Source organism: Agelaius tricolor, unplaced genomic scaffold, assembly GCF_023055355.1.
Source record: "Agelaius tricolor isolate 1412-34295 unplaced genomic scaffold, bAgeTri1.0.p SCAF_10, whole genome shotgun sequence".
Lineage (NCBI taxonomy): Eukaryota > Metazoa > Chordata > Aves > Passeriformes > Icteridae > Agelaius > Agelaius tricolor.
Genome location: NW_027269270.1, coordinates 23,927,144 through 23,952,798, shown reverse-complemented (window position 1 = coordinate 23,952,798; position 25,655 = coordinate 23,927,144). Strand labels below are relative to the sequence as shown.

General features: G+C 42.3%; 2 protein-coding genes across 8 annotated transcripts in view; one reads left to right on the top strand and one right to left on the bottom strand.

Annotated features, from left to right (window-relative positions):
• Positions 1-420: 420 nt before the first annotated feature.
• Positions 421-15,739, top strand: LOC139593836 (leucine-zipper-like transcriptional regulator 1 homolog). Of its 3 annotated transcripts, XM_071435241.1 has the most exons (9): positions 421-598; positions 1,107-1,214; positions 7,938-8,189; positions 8,935-9,014; positions 9,798-9,876; positions 11,387-11,433; positions 12,198-12,318; positions 13,219-13,405; positions 13,742-15,739. In XM_071435241.1, the coding sequence occupies exons 3-9, from the start codon at positions 8,036-8,038 to the stop codon at positions 14,406-14,408; spliced, it is 1,335 nt and encodes a 444-aa protein (XP_071291342.1). In that variant the 5' UTR covers positions 421-598; positions 1,107-1,214; positions 7,938-8,035; the 3' UTR covers positions 14,409-15,739. The 3 variants fall into 3 exon arrangements, with proteins under 3 accessions (XP_071291342.1, XP_071291340.1, XP_071291341.1); XM_071435239.1 differs by having other exon boundaries at positions 421-1,214; XM_071435240.1 differs by having other exon boundaries at positions 421-1,221.
• Positions 15,740-18,173: 2,434 nt separating this feature from the next.
• Positions 18,174-25,655, bottom strand: part of EPB41L5 (erythrocyte membrane protein band 4.1 like 5) — a 52,279-nt gene continuing 44,797 nt past the window's right edge. For 4 of the 5 annotated variants that reach the window (XM_071435236.1, XM_071435234.1, XM_071435238.1 and 1 more), the window contains exons 23-26: positions 24,882-24,959; positions 24,014-24,055; positions 23,503-23,630; positions 18,174-22,994 (exon numbers count right to left, since the gene is read on the bottom strand). In XM_071435236.1, the coding sequence (XP_071291337.1) occupies positions 22,937-22,994; positions 23,503-23,630; positions 24,014-24,055; positions 24,882-24,959 (306 nt within the window). In that variant the 3' untranslated portion in view covers positions 18,174-22,936. The remainder of the gene's footprint in view (positions 22,995-23,502; positions 23,631-24,013; positions 24,056-24,881; positions 24,960-25,655) is intronic. The other variant, XM_071435235.1, reaches the window with a different exon arrangement.

The following is a 25,655-nucleotide window of genomic DNA, read 5'->3' as shown; positions in this document are numbered from 1 at the left end:
AAAATAGATGCACGTGTGGGTGGGGGAGTTTCATTCCTGTTTTCTGAAGCCTTATGTAGCTGTAAACGAGAAACAGGCAAAAAAGCGAGCCGGTGGCAGCCCAACGGAAAGCCAAGGACACAAGTCCAAGCAAGCGCTGGGGCTGCGGCTCACTGGGAAGCGTGCAAAGGGATCTTTGGCTAAACGCTGACTTGAAAGGGCTTGAAACGGAGCACACCAACAAACACCGCTCTCCGTCCTCCCCCTTCCCACAGCCGCTACCACAGAAAAAACCCCCAAAAGTTATAGAGATGTTTGCTTCTGGCTGCGTTCAGGCCAGAAACGAGATTTTGCACTTTCCCCATGACTAACAGGGCAGTTAAGGACTAGGAGACGTTTTCCGCCCGCAAGGAACGCAGCCCGCAGCACCCCGCGCATCCTCGGCTCAGCCTCCCCGCCGCAGGGACAGGGACGGGACCCGCACCCGCCCGCTCGGCCCCGAGCGCGTCCCCACCCGCGGCGCGGGCGGCCCCGAGCAGCCCCGGCAGCGCCGCGCAGGCTCCGGGCAGCGGCCGCGCCTCCGCCAGCCCCGGGCTCGCCGGCGGCAGGGGAGGGGAGGGTAAGGCCGGGGGAGGGCGGGGGCGCCCGGCTGCTGCCCCCGGGAGGCGGGGGGCGCTGCCGCGGGCTCCCGGCCGTACGGGACGGGTGTAGCGCTCCCGCCCGCGGATCAGCGCTGCCCCGCCGGGCTCGGTGCCTGGGGCGGGCCCGAGGGGCGGCAGCGGGCGCGGCCGGGCTTGGTGCACCCCTGCTACATGCCGGCTCAGAGGCTGTTTTTCCTTTTTTTTCTTTTCCTTTCCCCCCTCTCGGTGGGGACAAGCCCAGCCGTGGTGGGGATCAGAGGCCTGAGGGGGCACCTGCAGCAGCCAGAGCCGGCCCGGGCCCGCCGAGGAGCAGCGCCCGGGCCGCAGGGGGAGAAGGGCGCTGAGGAAAGGCGCTGAGGGCACTGAGCAGCGCTCATGCACGCCCAGCAGCCCGGGGAACACCGGCACAGCCTGGCCGGGCACACCGCGGCACTGCTGGGCGGCGGGGCTGTGGGCAGCTGTGCACAAAGTCGCTTTCACTCAAAGGTACGAAAAGAAAGAAAGCGCATGAAAGGAAGGAAGCGCCCTCAGCGCTCAGCAGCCAGGAGACCGCTGGGGACAGGGACCTGCCGCTTCCGCGATGCTGCGCAGGAGGTCTGTGGTAGGAATTGCCAGAGCTCTTGCTGCCTGCTTCCAGTTTAGGAGATTCACCACCCTCTTTTTGCTCATTCCCTTTTCCACAGTCAAAGAGCATAAAGCACAAAATGCCTTCTATCGAGCAAAAGACAAACAAAGAAATGCAACCATCCAAAACCCAAGCCAAAGTGCATCTGGCTTGGGATGAATACTGGATCATGTCAGCTGGGAGTGAGAATTTTTCAGAAGGCTGGACTCCAGTCCAAAACGGACCCTGTCATTTGGAGTCTGAATATGAAAACAGCTTGCAAAACATTTTTTCAGGCTTCTGACAAAAGAGTTGGTCCTTCTTTTGCTCTGGTATCTAGGCTACATTGTGCAGGCTCATGCATATCACTGGTTTTATTCACATGAGTAATTCCATTTGAATTTGGAGCGACAACGTGTATGTGTAAAGTTACTCATATGCTTTCTGTCTCTTATATATTGAAATGATGTGGGTTTCGTTTTTTTCCATTTGATGGTGCAGCCCAATAACTGTTGGCATCAAGGTTATAGTGAACCATCACAGTTATTATTACTCTTTGTCAGCTGACACCTTTGTTTTCCTTGCCAGACTAAAATGCAGCTATTCCTCTCTATGCAATCTATTTCATTTATGCAATTATATCATGTTTTTATGCAACCATCTTTCACCTGATGGTGTAAATTCATCTCCCCATAAAAGATCTTTTTGTACTCAGCTTTTTCTCCAGTCATGACTGACAGTCATTCCAGTTGTGCCGTCTGAGTTTTTCTCACACAAGTCTCTCATGACTTCTCCCATACAGAATAATCTAAATTCATACTGATTCTAACAGGATATCTGAATGTTTTAGTATCTGCCAGCTGGAACTTTTTATTTTTCTGATTGCCAAATGCCCTTTCTTTCCTCCTTCATATTTCTTTAAGCTACAGCTTCTGCTATTCTCATAACCTTGTATGTCTTCTCTATATCATTGCTGCATTTTTGTCTAAGGGCAAAATGTCACAGGGACAAGAAAAACACAATGTCTATCTTCCATGAAGTGTGGCATTAAGTTGTAAGTGTGACTGAGTGTTTTATTAGATGCTTCTTTTCCTCAGTCAGGGGATATAAAGAACAACCAAGTAAAATTCAATGCTGACTTTTTTGTTTTAATGGAAGATAACAGTTTTTCACTGAAGACTCTCAGCTGTCAGGCATATACTCTAGTACCTTAATTCATGCCTGAGGAGAGTAGTCAGGCTGAGCAGCCACTGACTCCTTTGTCAACCACAGTCTTTCTTCCTAAGTAGAAAATTTTGTGAATTAGTGTGTGTAGAGTCTCCCTTAGGAAATAAAGTATTTTGAAGTTACTTCAGCAGCAGGTCACAAGCTGTCAAGAAGATGCATTCAGTCACACCTAAGGACAGATTTATTACATTCAGTCTCCAGGGGACCTGCCTACTGTACCTTGAAAGAATCCAGCCAGTTAGTTTTTGTGAAATCCCCAAATGATGCCTTCTAGGAACACTGAGAACTACTATTTCTGGGGGAAGGGTGATGACCTGTGCATTGAAATGACCTGCTCCAGTGGTGACAGTACAAATTACTTCCAAGGAAAGGCTAAAAGGCCAAATACATCTTAAGACTGCCCTGAGAACGTGGTGGGAATTTCTCATTTCTTTTCTCATAAAGTCTGAGGACCAGGAACTGTATTTCCTCCCTCTGTCATACCTAGAAGATGCAGAATCACCTGTTTGTCTCGGGTAATTTCTGCAGAGCTTCCCTGCTGCAGCAGCATTTCAGAGTCAGGGTGTCCATTCCATTCTGCATTGTGCTGAGACCACAACAGAGACTGAGTTCTGCCCATGGGTGGAGTCACCAACAGGACCCTAAATAAGATTTAAAAAGCAGATTAGGTTCCTGAAGTAAATATCCTATTAAGGACCATAAATAAATAAAACCCATACACACACTGAATATGAGCATAAACTTTTGCTCAGACATGGTTGCTGCCCTGGATTTCTATATCCATAACATGCTATACTTGTGCCACCCATGGATGTGCATTTAGGGAAGCTCTTTGTCAGAAACTTCATTCAAAATTGAGATGCAGTTAAATAATTGATTGCAAATGTAAATTGTAATTAACAGATTACCTGGGGAGGTCTACTAATCAAAACTATATATTCTAATTTTTAGTTTATAAAGAAACCCCATTCTTAAAAAAAAAAAAAGAAAACCAACAAACTATCAAATAACAACCAAACAAAAAATCCCCAGCAAATGAAATTTTAATTTACTAAGGAAACTAAGGTGGGAAAAATGTATTCACTTTCATCTTACCATAAAACATATTTAAATACAGTGGAAAAGGCAATTTCCTGATTCATATGCTAGAAGTGTATATAAAAATGTAACAACCCCAGAAATATTTAAAATACTGAATTTCTTTTTTCCAGATACTTCCTCCTCCACCATATTTGGGAAATATTTACTGTATTATTCTAAACCAAGTTTGTATTTTTCTGTGTGATAAATTTGTTTACTTAAAAATAAGAATTATACCTAGCATATAGAAAATACAACTGCATATATTTATATTTATTTAATAAGCTAATTTATTACTACTTAAGAATTCACTTTGTAACAGAAATGAAATAGTGTTACAAAACACTAACAACTAAAGGATTTTCATTCTTGGGTGAAAGCTTCTAGAAAAAAAAAAAGACAATGTATTAATAATGTCAATTTGCAAATTTTAATTTTGCAATGATACACAAACATAAATTTATTATGAACGTCTAAAATTAAAGCTTTAATATTAATGTGATCTGAATTAAAGCAAAGCAATCTCTTGCCTGCAGAGCTGCAGAAACAGGCAGTGAGCTTTTCTCTGGGAGAGATTGATGATGTTCTCTCTCTTATGCAGTGAAGGTGCCAATGCCCTCGGTGCTATGGCACTGCTCTCTCCAGAAGGAGCAGTTACATACAGAGCCTTACAGCCTAGAGAAAATGTGATTATATGCTTTATAACATGTAATAGAACATATTATAGAAACTGCAATAGATGCTGTCTCAGAAGAGTTGCCCCCTTTAAAATACCTGTTCATGTCAAAAAGCATTTTGAAGCACTGAGATATAGCAGTGATCATGTTTACAAGTAGTGCCCTAAAACTGTTAAAATTCAACTAAGAGTTATTCAAATAAAAGCTGTCCAGTTTTTCTGTCAGTTTTTAGTATGTCTGCTCTAAGCTTTATTCAGAAAACAGGGATATTATTGTTGTACTTGAAAGTACCTGTCTTTCTTCTGAACCCTGAAATCAGGATGGAGCTGTGTCTTCTGCTTTGATTTGTCATTTTACAAACCCTCCTTCTGTCCTTCAGCTTCTCCCTGTAAGGAGCAATACCTCTTTCTGTTCCCTTCCTTTTGTCTTGACTCCTGCACTGTAAGCTCAGTCATTTGGTAATTGCATGTTTTACAACACGTGGCAAAGCCAGGCCCTTATTTCAGTACAGAATGCTAATAATACAGAACTGTCACAGACACCCAACAGTCCCAGAGCCATTCACATTTTCAGGGTGAAGCTGAAGCTGAGCATCTCTGAAAATTACTTCCTGTATTTTGAAAAAAAACGAAGCCAAAACAAAAAAACCTCACCACAGAAACAGTTCAGGTTATCTTGAGTTTAGTAAAAAATAAAATAGCAAACCAGAGGATACTAAATTTATCACACACAGTGAAGCATTGCAAGTAAACATGATATACTGAAAAAAAGCCTTTTTCTCTATTCTAAACAAATTGGGTTTGTTTCTAAAACTTCGTAAGGGCCTTGCAAGTCACCAGAGTTTCCTCATTCATGCAGGCAGTCCCGTTAGAACAAGACTTACAATAAAACCACCTCCAGAGCCAAGGTTTCTGGGATAAGTACAAATGGGAAGATCTGTTATTATTTTTGAAAAGCAGTAAAACATCAAGTTGCCTAGTGAGAAAATGAAGTGTTCTGCCTGGAAAGGCTCAAGGCTTGAGTTCAGAAAACTGGGTCATTAACAAAAAAGCCCCAAAACAGAACAAGATTTCCTACTTGGGCCCCTCCCCATACTAGTGGTTTCATATCTCATTATATTCCAAAAAGCTTGATCATTTTAAAAATGAAACTTTTCTGAGTGTATTGAAAACAGATGGAAATGAATCAAGGGGTTGAGACAGAAAAATGCTTTACTGAAGATCTATTTAAGCAATACTTTAAATAAATAAATAATTTGTCTGAGAAACCACATCTATCAGAAATATAAATAATTATATAATGAACATATAAACTACATTTCCTGAAGTAATTCCTGTCTTGCTACATTTCCTGAATTATTTGTATTATGAAACAGTAGTGGGGCGCCATTAATTGATACACACTCAGTGCTATAGTTACTGCACTAATTGCAGCTCTCCAGGCCCTCCACTCAGCTCCTCCAGCTCTTTAACAATTGGGATTGATTGCACAGAAGCTATTTTTAGAATGGAATGGCAGAAGACTTTGGAGAGCAGCAGACATTTTTGTGTGTGCTACAGCTGTTTTGGGGAAAAAGTTGAATAAAAATGTTCAGAGTTGTCTTTTTGGATTTTTTTTCCTGAAGTCAGAGCTTCCTATTGGATAACTGATATTGTATCAAGTTGAAACTGAGGTCAGTGGTGCAGGACACAGAGGACAAGGCTCAGTGGTGCTGTTCTCAGAAGAGGGGCAGCTTTTCTTTGGAAATGGGACTGCTCAGGTTGACAGTAGATGAACTCTGATGGGTTGGGTTCTGTAGACAGGCAATCAAGGACAGGACAAACTTGATAGGGAGTCAGGTTTGCAGTTTAAAATACCAATGATGAAAAGCAAGATTTATGATTAACTTGGTGGGTTTTTTTCCCCAGCTCTGAAGTGGAGCAGTTAACTGATTGTTCAGGATTGTAGGTCTGCTTCCAAGAATGCTTCAGCTGAGAGTAAATAGCCAAGATTCACAAGGGCCAGCCGATGCTGAAAAGGTGTGACTGAGAGGTGACACCCATTCAGTTCATCACTGCTTGGCCTTTTGTTATCCCATCCTGCTCACCTGCCTTGCAAGAGTTCAGCTGGGCTAGATAAACAACTGGACAGGACTTCATTGCTAATCTGTTATATGAAATCAGGGCTGTCATCATCTCTGAATGTTTGTACAATAGGAGGCAAGGCTTGGAGGAAGAAAAACAAGGAGAAATATGTAGGAAGAAGAATAACCAGCTTTATAACTGAGAAAGAAACCACAAACAGCAAGGGGACAAGCCTGTTCTACCTATGTAAAGTATTAGTAACCTATCACCCTTTTCAGAGTTAATGATATCAGTAGCAGTAATACCTTGGCACTGTTACACTGCACTGCATCAGCAAATTTGAAGTGTTGTACTAAGGAAGTGACTGTCCCCATTTAGTTGTGGAAGAGAATGATTTGGCTGTGGTTGCTCAGAAGCTTGGCAGAGTTAGGGAGATAATCCCTGTTTCATGCCTTCAGCTGCTTTTCACTTTTCAATGGGATTCCAGAAAGCATTAGGGACTTACACACCTATAACGTGTCATTACTTCATATCTGCTAATTCCCCTGGACATGAGAAATGCACCCTTAGTAACTGCCACCCATCTTTGTATTCCTTCTGAGAAAACATACAAAGAATATGCTTCAGTTTCTACAGTCATAGCTTACAATACTGGTTTGCATGAAAAAAAATCCCAACAAAACTGAAGTAGTTAATCTTGCCCAAATATGCTGCAAGAGATTCTCCAGCATCTCTTTGTCACTGAATATATTCCAATCTTAAAAAGGGTAAATTTTAGCAATTAATTGACTGATAAATTAGGTACAATGATTTCATATTAATATGAAATATAACTAGCTTTTGTATCTAGCTTGTTTTACTATAATCTTTGTTCTTCCTCAAGTTTAAGTACAGCTTGCCCTGGATTTACACATTACTCTTAGGTAAATGACTCTTCCCTATTGATTTCCATCCTGGGTTCTCAATGCAGCTGGAATCTGGCTCCCACTGAAAAGTCTTGGAATTGGGAGACTGTCACTTCATTTGGTGACATGCCACCTCAGACACATTATCAACACAAATTCCAAAATCTGGTCTAATGCTAGGGGCTTTTTGGGTGTGCTTTGTAAAATAATCTATGTTAAAATAAGCCACTGTTTTGAAGAGGGTTAATAGAAGAATGTTTTCCTGGTAGTTATGTCTTCACAGAACACAGTGACATCTTGTGGCATGGGAAGGGCTGGTGTCATTTTTTTCCAGATGCATCCTCATTTCAGCAGGTTTACAGATAAAAGTCTAAACAAATTCTGGACAACTGCTAATGCATTACTTCCATCTGTAATATTCACTCTTTCCAAAGTTTTTTTTAGTACAGGTTTGTCTAAAGTACTCTTTTAGTTGTGAAAAAAGACCAAGCCCTGGTATTGTAAATGTAGCGTGTTGGAGCTTCACCGATTTCAGTTTATTGATATTCCTTGGAAAACTTTCAGCTCCAGGAATGTTCCTGTCCCAGCCTCACTGGTACAAGAATCTGAGTCAGAATTTCAGGTGCTTTACTCAAGTTAGTGTACTATCACAGATGGACAAAGTTGTCCACTGTTGCTTTTGAGGGGATTGAAAAGAAAACACAGTAACATTTTATCATAAAGTACAGGCTTTTCTTTTTTCATTTTTTGTCTTTTTGCAGACCAAACAGGGTTTAGCCCCGTCCCTGATATTTTGGGACCCTCCTCTGACATGTAGCCCTTTGCAAGCTGATCCTTGGATAAGATCCCGGTTATCAGCATGAAGGGAAGAGCTGCCTGCGGAGCGGCCGAGGCGCAGCAGCCGCGTCCCTGTGACCGGTACAAGCACGCCTGTGCCGTCTGCAGAGGCTTTGTTTATCTCTACGGAGGGCACGGCAGCACCACGCTGAGGGACTTCTGGAGATACCACACAGGTGAGCTGGCCCCTTCTCTTGAATGCCAGGGTTAAAGCCATTCCACATCAGTCATCGTGAAGTTGAGGATGCTCTGTGCTTAACAGATTATCCTCATTTAAGGTCTTTCTGTCACAGGGCTGGATAAACTGCTTTTTGTTCATTGGGCAGATGGGGGGTGTTTGCTCCTCTTGCAAGTGTCCCACAAAGTTTTGATTTCAGTTTAGTTCCTTTTGGTTTTGGGGTATTTTTTCCTCAGCCAAAAATACTGAGTCATTTAAAATATCGTGGTTCTAGCAAGGGATATCAATGAGCTTTCTTGACTCTCTAACACAGCAATAGTTTATGCATATGAGAGTGCACAAAGGGAACATGTGAATACAATACCTTGTAGGTTTGTAGTATCAATGCACTATCAAATATAAGCCTTGGTATTTTTTTACTTGATGTATAGTTTTGTCTGATCAGTTGTTACTGGAATAAAATAGAATTGTACTGGGATTCATGCTCATGGAATTGTCCAAATTTGACGTAGGTAACAATTAAAATACAAGCAGTAGCAATTATTGTATTTAAATATAACTATTACTGTTATATTTAAATTTGCTAAATAGAAAAATTCATATATTTCATTTTTAACAGAAGAAAGATGACAAAATGCTTCATTTTACACAGCACAGCCACATTCAAAGCCCACCTTTTCACCTTTTCCCTACTGTTAATGTGTTGAGTGCACCACTGTCTTAACCTCAGCTTTGGTTTATAGTGAAAAATGAATGGGAAATGTTGGATTGCTCAAGAGATGGTCCAGAAGAACTGGAAGAACATTCAATGGTGGCTTATAAGGTACTAGACCAGGATTATATTGTCCATATCCTGACATTTTATTTCCTCCTATACAGTGCAATAAAACGCCATAGGTATTATGTACTGAAATACTATGCCCAGAAAGCATTTTTGTGTTGATGCAGTTCTGGATGTAGCTGTACCTATGTTTGGAAATCTTTCTGAACAGAGTGGCAGTAATTCAGCTCTGCAGCAGCCCCCTGGTTTCCTCAGTCAGTGCTCAGTAAGTAGCAGTAATACCAGATAAAGACCCTGGCAGCACTTTCTCTGACTTATCTGTGCAGTTGTAACAGTTGCTCTGAATTCATTTGCATGATCAGCCACGGCACAAAAACATTCACTACAGAACTCGCGTAGAAGAGGGACGGGGGAGTAAAGCACAGTAAGAATTACAGCCCTGCCTGTGAGGGGAAGACAGAATTTAGGATATCAAGAGCTTCCACACAAAGAAACATTTCTCTAAACATGCATAATCCAATATACCTGAGCAGTGCCTCAAGAGAGCTTCAGATTCCCAGCCTTGAAGCTGCCCCAGGCTGACAAGAAACGAGTAGTTCTGAAATACTGTTCCCATTAAACAGCACAATGTTCTTCAGGGCTTCACCCTGGGAGAGAATAAAGAGAGAATAATTAAAAATTGGTGGCTTTTTGGGATTGTTAAAAGATCATCATATTGTTAACTAAATTTTGCCGATAGCAACCTTTGCATTTAAGAATTGTTTTTAAAATTATTTGCATGCTATGTGCCTTCCTGTAAGTGACAAATATTTGTCTATTTTGCAGGGCAGCCTGTATATTTTTGGTGGGATGGTGGATTCTGCTTTCACACAAGCAAAAACTCCTCTCTGGATATATGACATTGGTATGATACACAATAGCCAGTATTTTCCATGGGATATTCCATAGGCAGTAATAAATAATGAGAACCAAACTGTTTTCTGCTGCTTGTAACAGAGCCTTCATTAAGCTTTACAACAAGTAATGAGTGTAAAACTGTGTGCATATTTTCCCCTCCAAAGTAGGCTGTTCAGCTATCAGAGATGCAGGTCTTACTTCAATTAGAGAGGATTATATGGGAAAATTGTATGTATTTTAAAGTCTCAGAATTTCCATTCCTCCCTCACTCCTTTTTACATTTACTATTTGATCATAAGACCTGATAATTCATGTATTATTTAATTTTTATTTTTAATGCCACATATATTTTAAAACCAAGCTTTCTTGGCTTCTACTTTCTTATGAAAGAAAGTAGATCAATAAAATATATCTCATTTGTACTTTTACTGAAGAAACACATAAGCTAGAGCAAGAGAAATCAAAAATTAAATAAGGTGGGAAATTAACATCAACATTTTATAACATGTATTTTTTTTTCTCCTAAGAACAAAAATTTGGGATCTCTTAAGTGTGTATTCTAATAAATACAGTGCAGTATTTGAATTGAATAGCAATGTCATACACCATGGATTCGCCCTTTGGAAATCCTGTGTACAGTAATAGCTGTTATTTTGATGTCAGACTGGGAGGGGAGAGAGAGAGGCTCATTTCTTTTTGAGCTGGTAAATCTTGTGTCCAGACCAAGATTTAAGTTTCCTGTCTTCTTTTGCTACTTCACTATGTAACTTTAAGTCAATGGGGTTTTTTCAACCCTTCCTTTGTGTTTTACACCAGTTGTCTGAGATAACCTGCTGGAAGAAAGAAAAGCCTCAGAATATATTTTAAAGGATAAAGCATCTTATTACTCACAGTACTTACCAGTGGAAATTGGAAATGAGTTATTCAACATTGGTTGTGTGTCTAGCTGTTTCATAGTTATTATTTAAAATCTTTTGGCAAGAATAGCTTTAAGTAATGCAAGCCTGCACTGATTCCTCATTGTATCTCTGTGCTGTGTTATATTTCCTCTCCTTCACGGTGATCGCAGATCTGTGATTGCTGGCTGTTATTTGAGGGCTATTTAAGGGACCTTTGAAAAAGAACAAGAAAGAATAAGTGTGCCATAATAAGGTGTGTGTGTGGTAAGCAAAAGGAGTCATACATCCATAGGGAAATCTGGGATTCCTACAAGTTCACAAAATGATGAAAATCACAGGTTACTTCTGCATTATGAAATTCAGCTTTAGGAAACGGGAATACAGTGTGGCACCTATGTGATTCTGTATCAGATAAGGACAGAGGAAAACTGTTCAAACTGTGTCTCCTGAAGTCTGTCAGTGCTGCTGTCCTAGCAGGATTTCTTCAGCCTTGTCAAGTAGAAAACACCAGGACGAGACTTCCTTGAAAATGAGCTGTGCAATTTGAGCAGTTACTGTGGGAGGAGTGTCCTCTTGTGGTGCGGGATCTAAACTGCGCTTTATTAACTCAATCCCCAGATTCCGCAAGATGGACAGAGAGCTGCAACGAACCAGCAGAGACGGAGGTAAGGAGCCAGGAAGTGGGGAATGTGTGAATCAAATGCCTGTTGCTTTGTTGATTAAACAGATTGCTTTGAAATATGTTCCCCCAAACAGTTCCAATCTCATCTCTTCAGAGACATGTGGCTGTACTTTATTTCTTTGCACTTTCAATAACTTAAGGCTTTTTCCTTCTTCAAAACAGTGTTTAAAAATACTGCTCTTAAATTTTAAGTCCTATATAAGAAGTTAAGTCCTCTCCTCTGCTGCTGCTTCTGTTTTTCTGAAATCCTTATCAAGAAAACTAATTTTAAATGGAATATTGCAACCATACCGTGAAGCCTGTGCTTTTAAAAGTAGGGTTGTGAAAACAGATTGGCAGCCACGCTAATACGTTTTGGAACGTGAAGTGCTGCAGCATTTTTCAATTCTTCAGTGTGAACACGTGGACTCACCAAGTTACTGCCACTTCTAATTGAAACCTGAGTAGAAGCATTTGTGGCTTGGTCTTTTGAGATTGATTTTGTATCACTACACATTAGGAATCACTCATTTCTTGCTACTGAAACTTCATCATCACAATGCTTCTATACCTTGGAAATTGCACCCAGAATTATTTTTTTTTTTAAGATGTGACACAGTTGCCACTCTGGTTACTTTTGCTTGATGGAGGAGTCAAGAGAAATTTTGGGACTGCAGGGTTATTTGTGGGGAAAAATAAAGGTGAATTTCCAAGACAGATATTGCTGCTGATATGACTTTATAGGCTTTTATTTTTGAACTGTTCTAGAGCTCTGCACCAGCTAACAGAAAAGGTCACAGTGCAGTCGTGTACCATTCCAGCATGTACATCTATGGGGGATACTTTGGCATCAAAGGCATTTCTCAGGAGTTTTGGGAATTCCATTTTGGTAAGTTAAAAAAGCAGGATAAGGTTTTGATCCAGTGTAAAACAACAGCTGCAGCAGGAGAGCTTGCTCTGCTAAGAAAATTCTTGTCAGTAGAAATCCTGTAAGTTAGTTTTGGCTTCTCTTTGACAACATTTAGTAATAAATTGTGTCAAATTCAATTAATTTCTGGCTGAAATTAATTAGACTATTACACTGGAATACATTTTGCAGTATTTGCCAGTTTTACAGCTCAAAATCAGGGAGAATGTTTGTTTACTACCCACTAAAATTCTTCAAGCATTACTAAAAACTTTCAGACCGAGCAAGGACCCTGATTTCAGCCTATTAATGTCATCTTTTGATCTCAAATCTCCAGCTGACCATGGGGAGGCAAACCTGACAGGAGATAGTTTATTAGCATATTCATTACCAGTCTGATTACTGCAAATGAGATGATTCCCAGAGATTTCCTAAATGCATAACTTGTTATCTGATGGCCATTCTGCCACTATTTTGAAATAAATGATGAGTTTATCTCATCCTTCCTTCCCTCACTGGGAGAATAAGCATAGACATTAATGAATTAATGTTTTTGTTGACTGATTTTTTCTCTCTAACAGCCAGGAAAGTATCTTTCTGTATCAGAGTCAATGAACTGACAAAGCTGTAGGAAAAACTGCTCTGTAAATAAAATTTCCATGGCATCTGTCACAGAGCATCTGACATTTTCATTGAAAGTTTATTTCAAAACTGATTCTTTTAAATGCACTTTTTCAGTGTCAGAATTTAATATGTTAACTCATAATAAACTTAGAGCAGAAACCCTTATTCTCCAACTGAATAGCTACCTCCTCCAGGAAGCAAATCCTTTCTCAAAAAGGGTAAATTTGATCCATCTATAAATCAGTGGTTTTGTTTCAGATACAAGGAAGTGGTTGTGTGTCTCCAGCCCCTGTCACAGCAGCGGTCCCGGAGCGCGGCACGGCCACTCGGCAGTGGTTTATCACACAGCCATGTACCTCTTTGGGGGGCTGCTGGGGCTCACTGAACAGAGGGACTTGTGGAGGTGGGACTTTGGAAGCAGCAGCTGGTCCAGCATCAGAACAAGGTAAACTGTTCTATTTGTTACACTAAAGGAGCAGAGAAAGAGAATTCATCTTACTCTGATTCTCCGTGCGGGTGGAGAGGGAGCCGATGCCCTGTTGGTAATTGCAGGGATTGTTCAGATCAGGATGCAGTGCTGCTGCCATGCCTGGGGCTCCAGTTGGCTTTGCTCGGGAGAGCTGTTGGCAAGGCGTTGATGCAGCTGTCAGCAGTGTAATTTTGATGTCCCAATGCAGCTGTTCAGCAGTCATCCTTCTGAGTCAAAAGGAAAACAGAAGCTAAAATCAGTGCTAAGTTTCTTTTTGGTCTCCCCTTAACTGCTGGTTTCTCTTACCTTCAGCCAAGGACCTCCTCCGATGGTAGGTCACGCTTCAATAGTCTGCAAAGACTCTATGCTGATTTTTGGTGGAGGGATTTCAAATTCCAGCCCTTATGATGACCTCTGGAAGTATCATTTCCATACGCAGACATGGAAGAAGCTTAGTAGTACTACAAAGGGAAACTTTTCTCCTAAAATGTATCACTGCATCTTAGGAATTGGTGTGGATTTCCAAACTACCTCAGATTTCACTGATGCATTCCCCAGCCACTGCAAGAGTGAGCAGAGGGACCATCCCCAGCTGGTGCCCATCCTGAGGCACTCGGGCTTTTGCAGCTTCTTCTGCCCACAGCCCACAGAGCGGAGCAACACCATCGAAATGAAAACCTTCAGCCTGCCCCTGGAGCCAGCAGAATTCCCTGCCTCCCAGGCCACTTCAGAGACAGGACTAGGCCCAAAGAGAGACAGGAGCTGTTTGTCCAAGGACAAGTCTCTCCCTCTGTTGGCCTGTTCAGGAGAGGCTTTTGCTGCTGCTCAGGCTGTGGGTAAAGAGGAGAGACCTGACTGGGGGTGTGTGGCCACGGGGGGTGGGATCAGCAGGACCAACACACTGCTGCTCATCGGGGGCAAACCTTTGTCCAGCTTCTCTGAGATCTCCTTCAGGCAAATGGAGTTTGATTGCTTGTGATTGCTTTGCTTGCAAAGTGAAGGAATAAATTTCCACCACCGTGGCAGTAGGTGGAAAACCAACTGCTTGCAACTGTCTTCAGCTTCCTATCAGTACGCTGGGGAAAAAAATAATTAAACCTTCTCATACTTGCTGTGAACAGATTTTTTACAATGTTAACAAAACCTGACATATATTTAAGTCACAACTTGCATGTAAGTTGTGATTTCTGAGAGGAGCTTGTTGGAATGCTGCTCTTTTTGTTACTTTTCTCCTGGTCACTTCATACCATTTCAAATTGGCAATGGCTGAGGCTGCCTTCAGAATCAGAACTGCAGTAACCCATGCTGGCTCCACAAGATGCCATTTCAGGGACAAAGCTTGCTCATTTTGCATGGCATAAGAGAAACACAGTCACATTTGAGGGGTTCAATTAGTCTTAACATGAATGTTCTCTAAGATTTTAAAGATTTTATATTCTTGAGTGTCCTTTGTACAATATATTGGCAACATGAGATGGCCTATGACAACAGAACCCAACAGACAAATCAGCAACTGAATTCTAGAAGATATTCAAGGATTGTATATAACCTTGAGGAAGTGAAACAATGAGTGCCCCCTGGAAATCATCAGCAAGGACCAGAGGAAGGGCATTATACCTGTGAGAACAAAGGATGTGCCAAATGAGTGTTGCCTTTAATGGCTGAACACAGAATCAAAAGGGCTTGATTTCCCACAGTGGGGTGGGGAGGGAACAGAAAGAGGAGGGCTTGACAGAGTGGCACAAAGCATGGGCTGTTTCCACTGGTAACTCATGTTTAAGCCCTAAAGAGATTTCTGCTTTTCCAACTCCATCTCTCTTTTATCACCCTACGTTGCACTTGTTACACATTTCCTCTCTGTAGTAGTAAGTTCTGAGTTCATATATGGTTTTTCTTTGCTGAAAAGAAAAAGTGCTTGTTTTGCAAGGTAATATTGTCCAGCATTCAAAGCATTTATTTCCATAGAAGTTACTAAATACCGGCCTTCTGACAGAACAGCAGCTGTCTGTAAGAGCTGCTGGTATCTGAAATTACCTGAAAGTGTAAGTTTATACTTCCAAATATTTGACAAGTTCACTTTCCAAAAGATTCATAGGAATAATGACTTTGAAGTAATTTACAGATTTCAAGAATATTTACAGATACTTTCATCATCTCTTCACAAGTAACTGTCACATGAATTCAGTAGGAAAATTATAGGTGGATGTGCAAAAGCTGCTTAAGAGTTATTTGGACCATCCATGACCCTTACCTGGAAACAGAGAGGACTGTACACTACCACATGAATAAAGCCTGCTCCATTTCCTATCACTGTGTGCTCATGTTCACCTTTGTGAGTCTAAAATATGTGTACTTTCTAACTGAACAAGGAACTTACCTTTCTGACCAAGGAACACGATTCTGCAAGCCCGTCATTTCCCTGCACTTCAGCCGGCTTCGAGGGCTCCCCAGGCTTTGAATTTCTCCTCCAAGAACAAGAATTTCCCAGTTTGAGGTTTGTTTGGAAGGGACATCAATACAGTGACTGAGCTGAGCATGTACTCAGCACTGCAGTCTTAAATCAGCAGCTTGTTTTCTTGGTGCTGACTGACATGTCTGTTTTGGCTTTATCCTGGGAGCTGCCGTAACATACAGCCTTTTATCTAGGATTGACAAGGGAAGGAAATTTAACTGGAAAGGGCAACAATAAACCAGTGATTTCTCCAAGTCACGCCAAGGCCTCCTGGCAGGTAGCGGTATCCTGGGGATGTGCAAGAGCCCCAGGAAAATGCCATCCAGCCTCTGCCATTCCTTTCTTCCTGCCCCCTCAAACTCTCTTCCCTTTGGCAGCCCCACGAAGGGTTTAACATTTACTCGGAGCCAACGCAGGCGGGACAGAAGCCAGCCCAAAGGCAATGGCTTGGCACGGGCAGGAAAAGCAGCTTGGAGCGAGCCCATCTCCCCTGTTGGCTCCCCTGGGCTCTGCCCATGTGCCAGGTCAGGTGGGGGCACGGCACTGGCAGCACCACACCCACTCCATCACTAAGGGATGCCAAACCTCTCGAGCTGGCCCTAAGGGCCCTGCTGTTCTCCCTGCCCTGGACAGGACAGCAGGAGAGCAGGGGCTCGGGAAAGGCCTGGCTGCAGGGATGGGAGCTCAGGGCTGGGAGGCTGAGCTGGAGTTGGGCCCAGCCATGCTGTGCAAGGGAAGAGAGCCTTGATCCTGAAGTGGGGCTCTGTGCTACAGCAGCTTTGCTGAAGCTACTGGAGGATCTTTTTCCCCCTGTGGCCCATTCCCAGGTCTTCAGAAAACAAGGGTGAGCTCAAGCTGGAAGAGAGGGGTGTTGGGAATTGAAGTGACTGCATCCCACAAATGCCCACAGGAGTGCCTGACACCTCAGTCCACTCTGGCCATGCACAAACCATATTTCAGGTACCCTCCAGTGTCCAGACCTAGGGACACAATCCTTGCTCACACCACTGTGACACTTCCTGATCATATCCCCTTTCAAACCTTAGCCAGTGCTATCAGCTACACCAAAAAGGTTCTCAGGAGCATCTCACTCCTCTTTTCCCACTGCAGGCACCTTTTCAGAGAGGCAGAAAAAAGCCTTTGTGGATGTGCTTATGATATTTCTCCATAACTGTAGCAGTTAATAAGAATTCATCCCAAAAGCTGCTGCCATCTGAAAGCTCAGTGGTGGCCTGCATGAAATAATGAATGGAATTACTCCAGCTAGTGTGCAAATATTTAGAAACAAAACACAACACCCCATTTTTGGCTGGGACTGAAGGGGCTGCCACTGAAGTTGGCTGTTTAGAATGTCTATGAAAAGCAGGGAACCTTGCACATATCTGCAATGCTCACAGAAATGCAGTCCATAGAACAAATGCAAAAGCATGCAGAATTCTTGGCAACCTCATCTGACATAAGATGTGCTGTTGTATCATAAATTTTATATAAGGGAACAAATTGATCAGCACTAAACATCTCAACAAACTCGTTGTTTTAACTGACATTCGGTTTCTGAACATTAAAATGTATGGATGGCAGAAATATTATCTTCTAAAATGCAGATATTCAAAGAAGGTTTTTTCAGTTACTAACAGAAACACCTAAATGTTTCATTGTTTTGAATTGTAAGTGGATTTGAAGAACAATTCAGTGATTTATCAGTGGGATCACAGTTTGACCTACATAACAAATTATGCCACAAGAGAAATTATCTCCTATGAGCTTAGTCATTAGGATGGAGTAATTTCTCTTCCTTTTGATACTTTCAAAATAGTTTTTGAGAAACAAAGATTATCAAAGGGTTTAGTTGCCCTTTGCTACCATCTTTAGCATTTAGCCAAAGTCAGGGCTTGGGAGTAAACAGTTCCCTTTAAACAATCAATCATCAGTGCTGCTGCACTTGAGAGCACAGCCCAGTCCCTGGCTGGAGACAGGAGTGAGGGTGCTTGGTTAACTGGCCTGACTGGAACCACACTGGGCAGCTCGGGCTCTCCTTCTGGCCACACGCCTGGGGCTGCCTTTCAAAGGCACTGCACACCTGACAGTCCTCCTGGACACTCTCAGCTCTGTTGGAAAAAAGGCATTTAATTCTTTAGCATCTACCTGCAAGCTTTGGTGCTGTCCTAAGTTACACTTTAACTGACAACAGGCTAAGTTTAGAGCAGCAACCCGGTGTCCCAAGCCCCAGCTAACCCACCTCTGAGTGCTGTGCCATTTAACACAAGGGGCCCAAAGATGACTCTGCAAGACTTTTGCACTGACATGGTGTATTTAAGACAAAACTACAGTACAAACATTCCAAGACTGGGTTGAGTGGACTACAAATCTACTTGTTCTCATGTACAGTTTCAATACAGATCTCAGTGCAGTGCCTAAGACAGTTCATACGTCACCAGTGTTGTGAAACAGAAGCAAGAGCGTGCACTTCGTTTTATAAAAAACCCAACAAATAAATTATACATTGAGAGCTATTGCCAAGCTTTACATATAAAAAGTAAAAATACAGTAGTTAGTGCGGCTTTAACAAAACAAATCTAGCTAAAAAAATATTCTTATGTACTTTAAAAATAAGTTTGTCCAGTTATATAGGTGGGGGTGGTGTGTGTGTTTATGGAGCAGAGTGCTCAAGCCAAGCAGTCTAGAGGAGGTGAATTCTGCAGGAGAATCCTGTGGCTCCCGGCCCTGTGGGTGTGGCAGCGCTGCCAGCAGTGCCTGCTCCTCAGACCAGCAGCCACACAGAGCCAGGCCTGGCTTTATGGGGCCGTGCTGAGCATCCCCAGCAGCACTGCCCGGAGCCACTGCAGCTCTGCCTCTGCCCGGCACTGTGGGGAGGGCCCTGCACTCCTGTCTGTGGTGCCAACACCTGGAGCAAACACACCCGGAACACCCCTGTGTCACTGAAAGGCCATTAGTACATATTGGTCTATCTTTTGGTTGAAAAGTTGATTGTCCAGCTGCACTTGAAAGCTGTGACATTACAGTGTCTAACAGCTACATATATATATATATGTATATAGATACTACAGCTTCCTAAACTCAGAAACACTATGTGCCCAGACAGAGCTTTAAATGCTAGCTGGCTGCTAGCTGCTATCACTTCACCAGTAGATTTGGGTTGTACCAGAAAACGTTCACAATGTGAAAAATACATCCAGTGCTGTTTGTGAAGGACACGCTCATCCCAAGAGTACGTCTTTGCTTCATGAAACGAGAAGGAAGGAGCAGGGTGCAGACAAAGGGAGAGCAGGCAAGGACTGCAAACAGTTGGTATAGAGACCCACACATAGCTGCATTGTCCACCTGAGCTGCTCTAACAGGGCTGCAAATTTTCTTGCCAAAGTTGTGTCCAAAAAATTGTCCAAAATTATCTTACATAGCTGTCTGTCTTTGACAAAGTATGAGAAAAATTTAAGTTTAAAATCAAATACATTCAAGCTAATTCATTAACCATGACTGATTAACAGGTAAGTAGGTAATTTATGTGCTATAAATTACCTAATATTAAACTCTATTACCACTGAACTAAAGAAGAGATTTCCTTAGTTCTGGTGTATGAAAGCCTCAACTCCCACAATTTAATGCCCATTTCCTAAGCCTGTAAATACACACAGCACATGCAGACTCTGATGGTCCTAAATGGGTGAGACTGAACTGCCTCTCTCTCAGGTTAATCAGTCTGAGATAAGGGCAGGGATGCTGTTATTATAAACACCAAGATTTCTATAAAACCTTTTACTCCAGTCACAGAATGTGACTGGAGTAAAATCACTTTTACTTTCAGATGCAATCACTTAGCATTCATTCATTCACTCCTGTCAACTCTTACAGCTTTTCAGTGGTTGGCAGACCTGCCAACATCCTGACACCAAATTCACACAAAAGCTTTATTTATAAATCTCTTTAAATAAATACCAAAAAATAGACTTTAAGAACAAGCTTGGACCCTATAGCCAATCAATCAATAGTATAGCAATGGCAGGAAAATCCTTTTTTCTCAGTAGCACACAGGCATTAACTGATACTTTATAACACTAACTGTAGGAACTATTATCCCTATTTGTGTTTGATAAAATGCAGGTGATGAGGAATGCTACATTACCTGTTAGGCAGTCATGTTGCAAGACAGTAGTTCTAGCTGCAAACCAGAACAGTGATGCCAAACTGCAGGATGTTCAGATCACAAACCTGTGTCACCTTGGTCTCGCCAGGCTCCCTACATAAGCAATGATTTGGTTAGATAAGTAAGCTACATCAAGGTAAATTGAGTGAATAGTTGCTCCAAGTATCAGATTTTGCTGGGAAGAGTTGGGTTTGTAGCCCCAAATCTATAAGATTTTGCAAGTTCCCAATTTACCAGTTGAAATGTTTGCATTTTTATGTGAAGTTTCAAATATTAGTCCTCTGAAAATTGAGGAAAGCCTCGCCGCTTTGAAGTTTCTGTGTGTGTGCATGTATGTAATCACAACATTCCCCTCCAAACACGGCTATCCTGACCATGCTGAAATAACAGTTGGTTATTTGGAACCATTTAGATTTCAGGGGACACACTCACCACACGCTATTTACTTGTTATTTTGCTGTGATGGCTTGGGAGGAATCTAAGGATGGTATTCAACACACAGTGCTGGAAAACTGTAAACTTCTGTTATTCCAGTTTTGGGAGGGATTCAAGCTGACAGTTCGCAGAGCTCCTGAACCCAACGGGAAGAGCCAAATATCAAACATGCCTAAGAAAATGCTACTGCATTCTGTCTATTTACAAACCCAACACATGTAGCTGGTGAATGCCAGCTCAGCTGCTGAGCAAACAGATGAATAGCAAGTGCCAAGTTTCCACACACAGTCCTGGCTTTGTGCAGAAAGCAGACTGTTGCAGCCATTGCTTCCCTTTTCCTGCAGGAACTTTGCTGGCAACTGCATTATTAATCCAGACTAAGACATTTGATATTCGAATCAGGAATCTTCTACATTTTAAAAAGCAGTAAGGCTGAGACTTAAAAGTATAAAAAAAGCCAATACTCAACTGGAAGTAGCAATGAGAGAGCTGAAGGGCTGGGAGCAGGAGTCCTGTGCCTGGCAGGGGCAGTGGCTCCGCTCATCTGGCAGCGCAGGAGCAGGACCTGCCGTGTGCTGCCCTGGTGCTGGCTGGAGAGGCACCTGCAGCACCTGCCACTAATCCTGAAATCCTGGCTCTTGAGGCAATGGCTGCAAATCACTGCCTGCAGAGTCACTCTGGTATGTCAGTCCTAGGAGCTTTCTCTGGTCCCTACATTCCTGTTAAGGCCTCAGGGGTTTTGAGACGTGGCAGTGGGTCATGTAAAATCCACGTGGCTTCTCCCTTAACACTCATTCAGCATCTTGCAAAGAAGAGCACGAGAGCAACAGCAGCATGAACACCTCGGCCTGAATGCAGCAGCCTCGCTGGGCCCAGCTTACCTGCACAGCTCATAGTAGTTTGGTCCAAACCTTTGTTTACACTGAGACACCGTGCAGGCAGCCAATGGGTAGAAATGAAGTTGTGCATACAGGATCCAGAACCAATTTTCACATTTAAGTTTGTTTCTAATAACCACATGCATGTAAGTATCTACAAACAGCAGCACTATGCAGAAAATGCCCTCCAGCCTCAGTCACAGGTTCAAACCTCTTCTTCAGAAAGAAAGATCACAGTTGTTTCATCTGTGCTTCTCTGTTAGATGTGGGATTCATCATCTTTGTTTCTCCTCCCTGTGACTCTGCATTACTTTTTTCACTGGCTACATCACCAGTGTCCATGTGATGATACTGCTGCCCAGAGCTCAAATGATCTCTGAACTGTATGCACTGTACCCCAAATTTCACCTGGGCACCCAAATGCCTTCACACTGTGCAGTGTGTGCTCTTACCTTCCTTCTACAAAGAAGTGAATTGCTTAAAGGAATTTTTAATCCTTTTTTCCTATTTTCACCCTAGTCTTTCTGTTATTTGTTCCACATACAACTATTAGATGACACTTGGAACAGGATTCAAAGTGGCATTAAAAACTGATCCAGTTGTATCCTCAGGCTGCAAAAATACCTGGTAAGTATACCTTAAGCACAGTGTCTGGAAAAAACACCCAGAAACAGCATGAAGAGAAACAAGAAAACTGTTTTCCTTTCTAGTCCTAGAAGACTACAATACTAATCAATAAGCAATTCCTGAAGCAAGCTGCACTCACACCTTCACTGCTTTGGCTCTTAAAACATACAGATCTCTAGTCTAAAATGCATGTATTTGAATCATGTAGAAAATGAAATCATCAGTATAAGTCTTCTGCTAATGCTACAAGCTGTTTGGCAGGTAATTTCCATTTTCCTGGTTGCAGTGAGCAGCAGCTCAAATCCAGCCTACACAGCTGGTCACTGATGGACTAGATTCTCATGCTTTCCAGGTACTGTAACAGGGTGTGCAAGGACTATTAAGGGGGTTAAGGCCAAAAAGGAGAGTATGTGTTGGTACAACTAGGGAAAACCAGAGAGAATAATCACACAGAAGAAAATGTCCTTGGCTGTGCAGGAGGGACAGTGACCACCACGGAGAGCCCTGTGCAGGGCACGGCCACGAGGTGGCCCTGCGAGTTCTCCTCATCCCTGCGACGTTCATTATCTCGCAGCCATCAGGGCCCCAGCTCACACCCCAGAGCTCTGCGACACCTTACAGCACCAGAGCCAGCTCAGGGTAAGGAACAATCAACCAGCACGAGCAGGACACAGCTGCTTTCTTTTCCTCAGTTCAGAACTAGCGCCAGTGTGACAGTTCACTTCTCCTGAAGGAGAACATCAAATGTGCATGTGGTTTTACATCCCAGTTCAGGCTGCAGTTCCAGTTATTGTGAAAAATGCAGAAGTCTCTTCCTGGATCCTGGCAAACCAGCTGGCTGTCTGACTCCCATTCAGAACGAGTTTGATCCCAAGCAAGTCTTTTGGAAGGATCCCATGAAGACATGTTAGAAGATTTGAGTTTTTACAAGGTGAGAGTTTCAGAGACTCCTTTCAGAGTTCAGTGGTGAGTAAACATTTTGTTCTTACTGTAGCATCCTCAGTAACTGGGCTAAAAGGGGTGAAAAAAAAATAAGGCTCTGTAAATACATTCCTCCAAAAAGGTCTGCCATGATGCATTACAAGAGAGGAGTATTGCTTCAGAGAGCATTCGTGGCTGTTTCCCATGTAACTTAATGAGACCAACAGACAAACTTTTCTAATGGACAACTGCAGCAGAGCAAACAGAATAAATTTAAACAATGCAGCAGTAGCACCACTGCCATTCTTTAAAGGTGGTCACTGCAAGGGTGGTTGCCACTGCCATCATTCTGCCTCACCAGCATGGCAGAATGGAATAGCAAGGGAAAAGGCTTCTACCAGTTGGGTTTTCTGACACTCTTATAGCTTGGAATTAACATACACACATCCATTCATTTGTCATACTTGAAATGCTATAAACTGAGACAGAGCTACAGTTTATTAGCACAGCAAAACAAGGCATTATGTCTAAATGGCCACTGTAACTATATCAGTGGAAGCAGTAAGAGTGCCCACACAGACCTGTGGAGTGAGCTCACCTCACTTCAGGTGCCTGCTGGGATGGTGTCAGCCCAGCTGAGGACATCAGGGTCTCTGTGCTGCCTTTCACTGCCTTCAAAGATAAGGCAACATTATTTCCCAAAGGCCCGTTGGAAATCAGTCCAGTCTGAATGGGGAAGAATGAGATAAGAAACTCAAAACACCAGCCAGGACAAGACAAGCTAACATTTCAATATGATTTACATATAAACGGCAAAAATAGGATTCATTAAACTCCAGACTGGGCTTTACTAATACAAATTCTTTAAGAAATTTTATGGCATTTACCTGCAGTACAATACAGCAAAAATGAAGTTTAACTATTAAAAGGGTATGTTGTCTGATTTACTCCAGCTGAATTAGTTTCCTTTGTTTTTGAAGGTCTATAAATTAATGTAGCAGATCAAACTATTAAAAACTATTGTATTTTATTATTTAACTTGAACTCCTGTTTCTTAATCATCACAAAAGCTTTCGCTTTTTTCTTTAAGAAATGGTTAAGCAACTCACTGGCACTATCCACCTCGGTGTTACAATGGGCTGAGAAGACACCTACAAAAAGCAAACAAAAACTCAATTAAAAGGTTGAAAGCAGTTAAGAAACGTTGTCAAAATAGCATACCTCCCAAAACAACACCTCCCCCAAACCAATCTCAGATTTTTGCCCCTTGTTAGCCTTTGAATCACGCTAGTGATTAGCTGGAGATGTGGCACCCACTGAGCACAGAGCCAGACACTCACTGGGTGCAGTTTCAACTCAGTGCTCCCTTCCAAAGGCAAGAATCCATCATCTTTTAGTGCTTTGTGGACAATCTTAATCCAGAGGACACTACTGTGAAGAGTTCAAAAGTCCTCCTACTTCCCCCTTTCTCTTGGTGCATACAATAGAACTCATTTTTGCCAGCATAGATTACAAGAGATTTCTTTTTATCTATATAAAAGGCTTGATTAATATTACAAGTTTACTAATCAAGTATTTGTGTGTATATCTATATATACACAGACATATACACATGTACATACATCTTCAAAATATAATTTCTGAATTATGTATTTCTGAACCCTTACATATCCCTTATTAAGTGTGAGAAGCAGGCTGGCACTTGCAGCTCTACTAAAACAGTACTAGAGCTTCCTGTGGCACACATACAGGTTCACTCTCCAGGCTCCTTCATTTCCCTGCAAAGCTGTCACATCTACATCCCTACACCAGCCACCCTGCAGGTGGGGGCCATGTGAGCAGTTATCCCTGTCCATCGCTTTTTTCCATTGCTGCAGATCCAAGCCTGGCAGACAGACACTAAAGCCAGAGAAGAGTCCATGAGTAAAAATCACTGTTATGTGCAAAGGAAAAAGTCTGGGTTTGAAATACATTTACCCGAGGTGTGGCTTCTGTAAAGTCAATTAGATTCTCTGTCAGTGATGTTAAGGAAACGTCCTGGTCATCTGGAGTGCTCTATGGAATAAATCAGTTTTGAATTGAATTCCCAGTAGCAACCACACAGGTCTACTGAATACTCTAGTGGCTTCCTGAGTTATAGACCAGTATCTTTAATGAACATTACTTTTTATCAGGCTTATTTTTTCACGTCTTTCCATTTGATCTTTTAAAATAGCCTTTTGATTTCCCTTATTCTCATTAATGTACTGGAAAAAACATGATTGCTACTGTAAGCAAGCAGTGAAACTGTCCCCTCCCCTCCGTGAAGGTGGGGTATGCACCATTTGAAAGCTCAGCAAGGTCTAGAGTGGGGTGTTTAATTCAGTGAAATTTATGATTATTCAGTGGGATCAACTATGTAATACTGGTTTAGAGGCCAAACAGCTACAGGGCAGGATGTTTTGGTCATCCAGAACAACCTCTCAGTCTGCTCAAGTAAAGGCAGCACAGGTCCAATGTTATTGGATGGACTCTGCTTTTCTTCTAAAGAGGGACAAAAGAAATTTTAATCCCCGAATTTGTGCTCTTCATGGAATCCAGTTAAAAAATACCTTAAGGTATAACAAATGAACATCTAAATTTAAACTTTTCCTTCTGTGGTTCTTTTGATAGGAACTGCCTATGTCAGAATTTCATCCCTACCACCTTCTTACTGAAGCATGAAATCCTTGGGATGCAAGGGGCTCCCTCCAGTGTGAGAAAAATAACCAG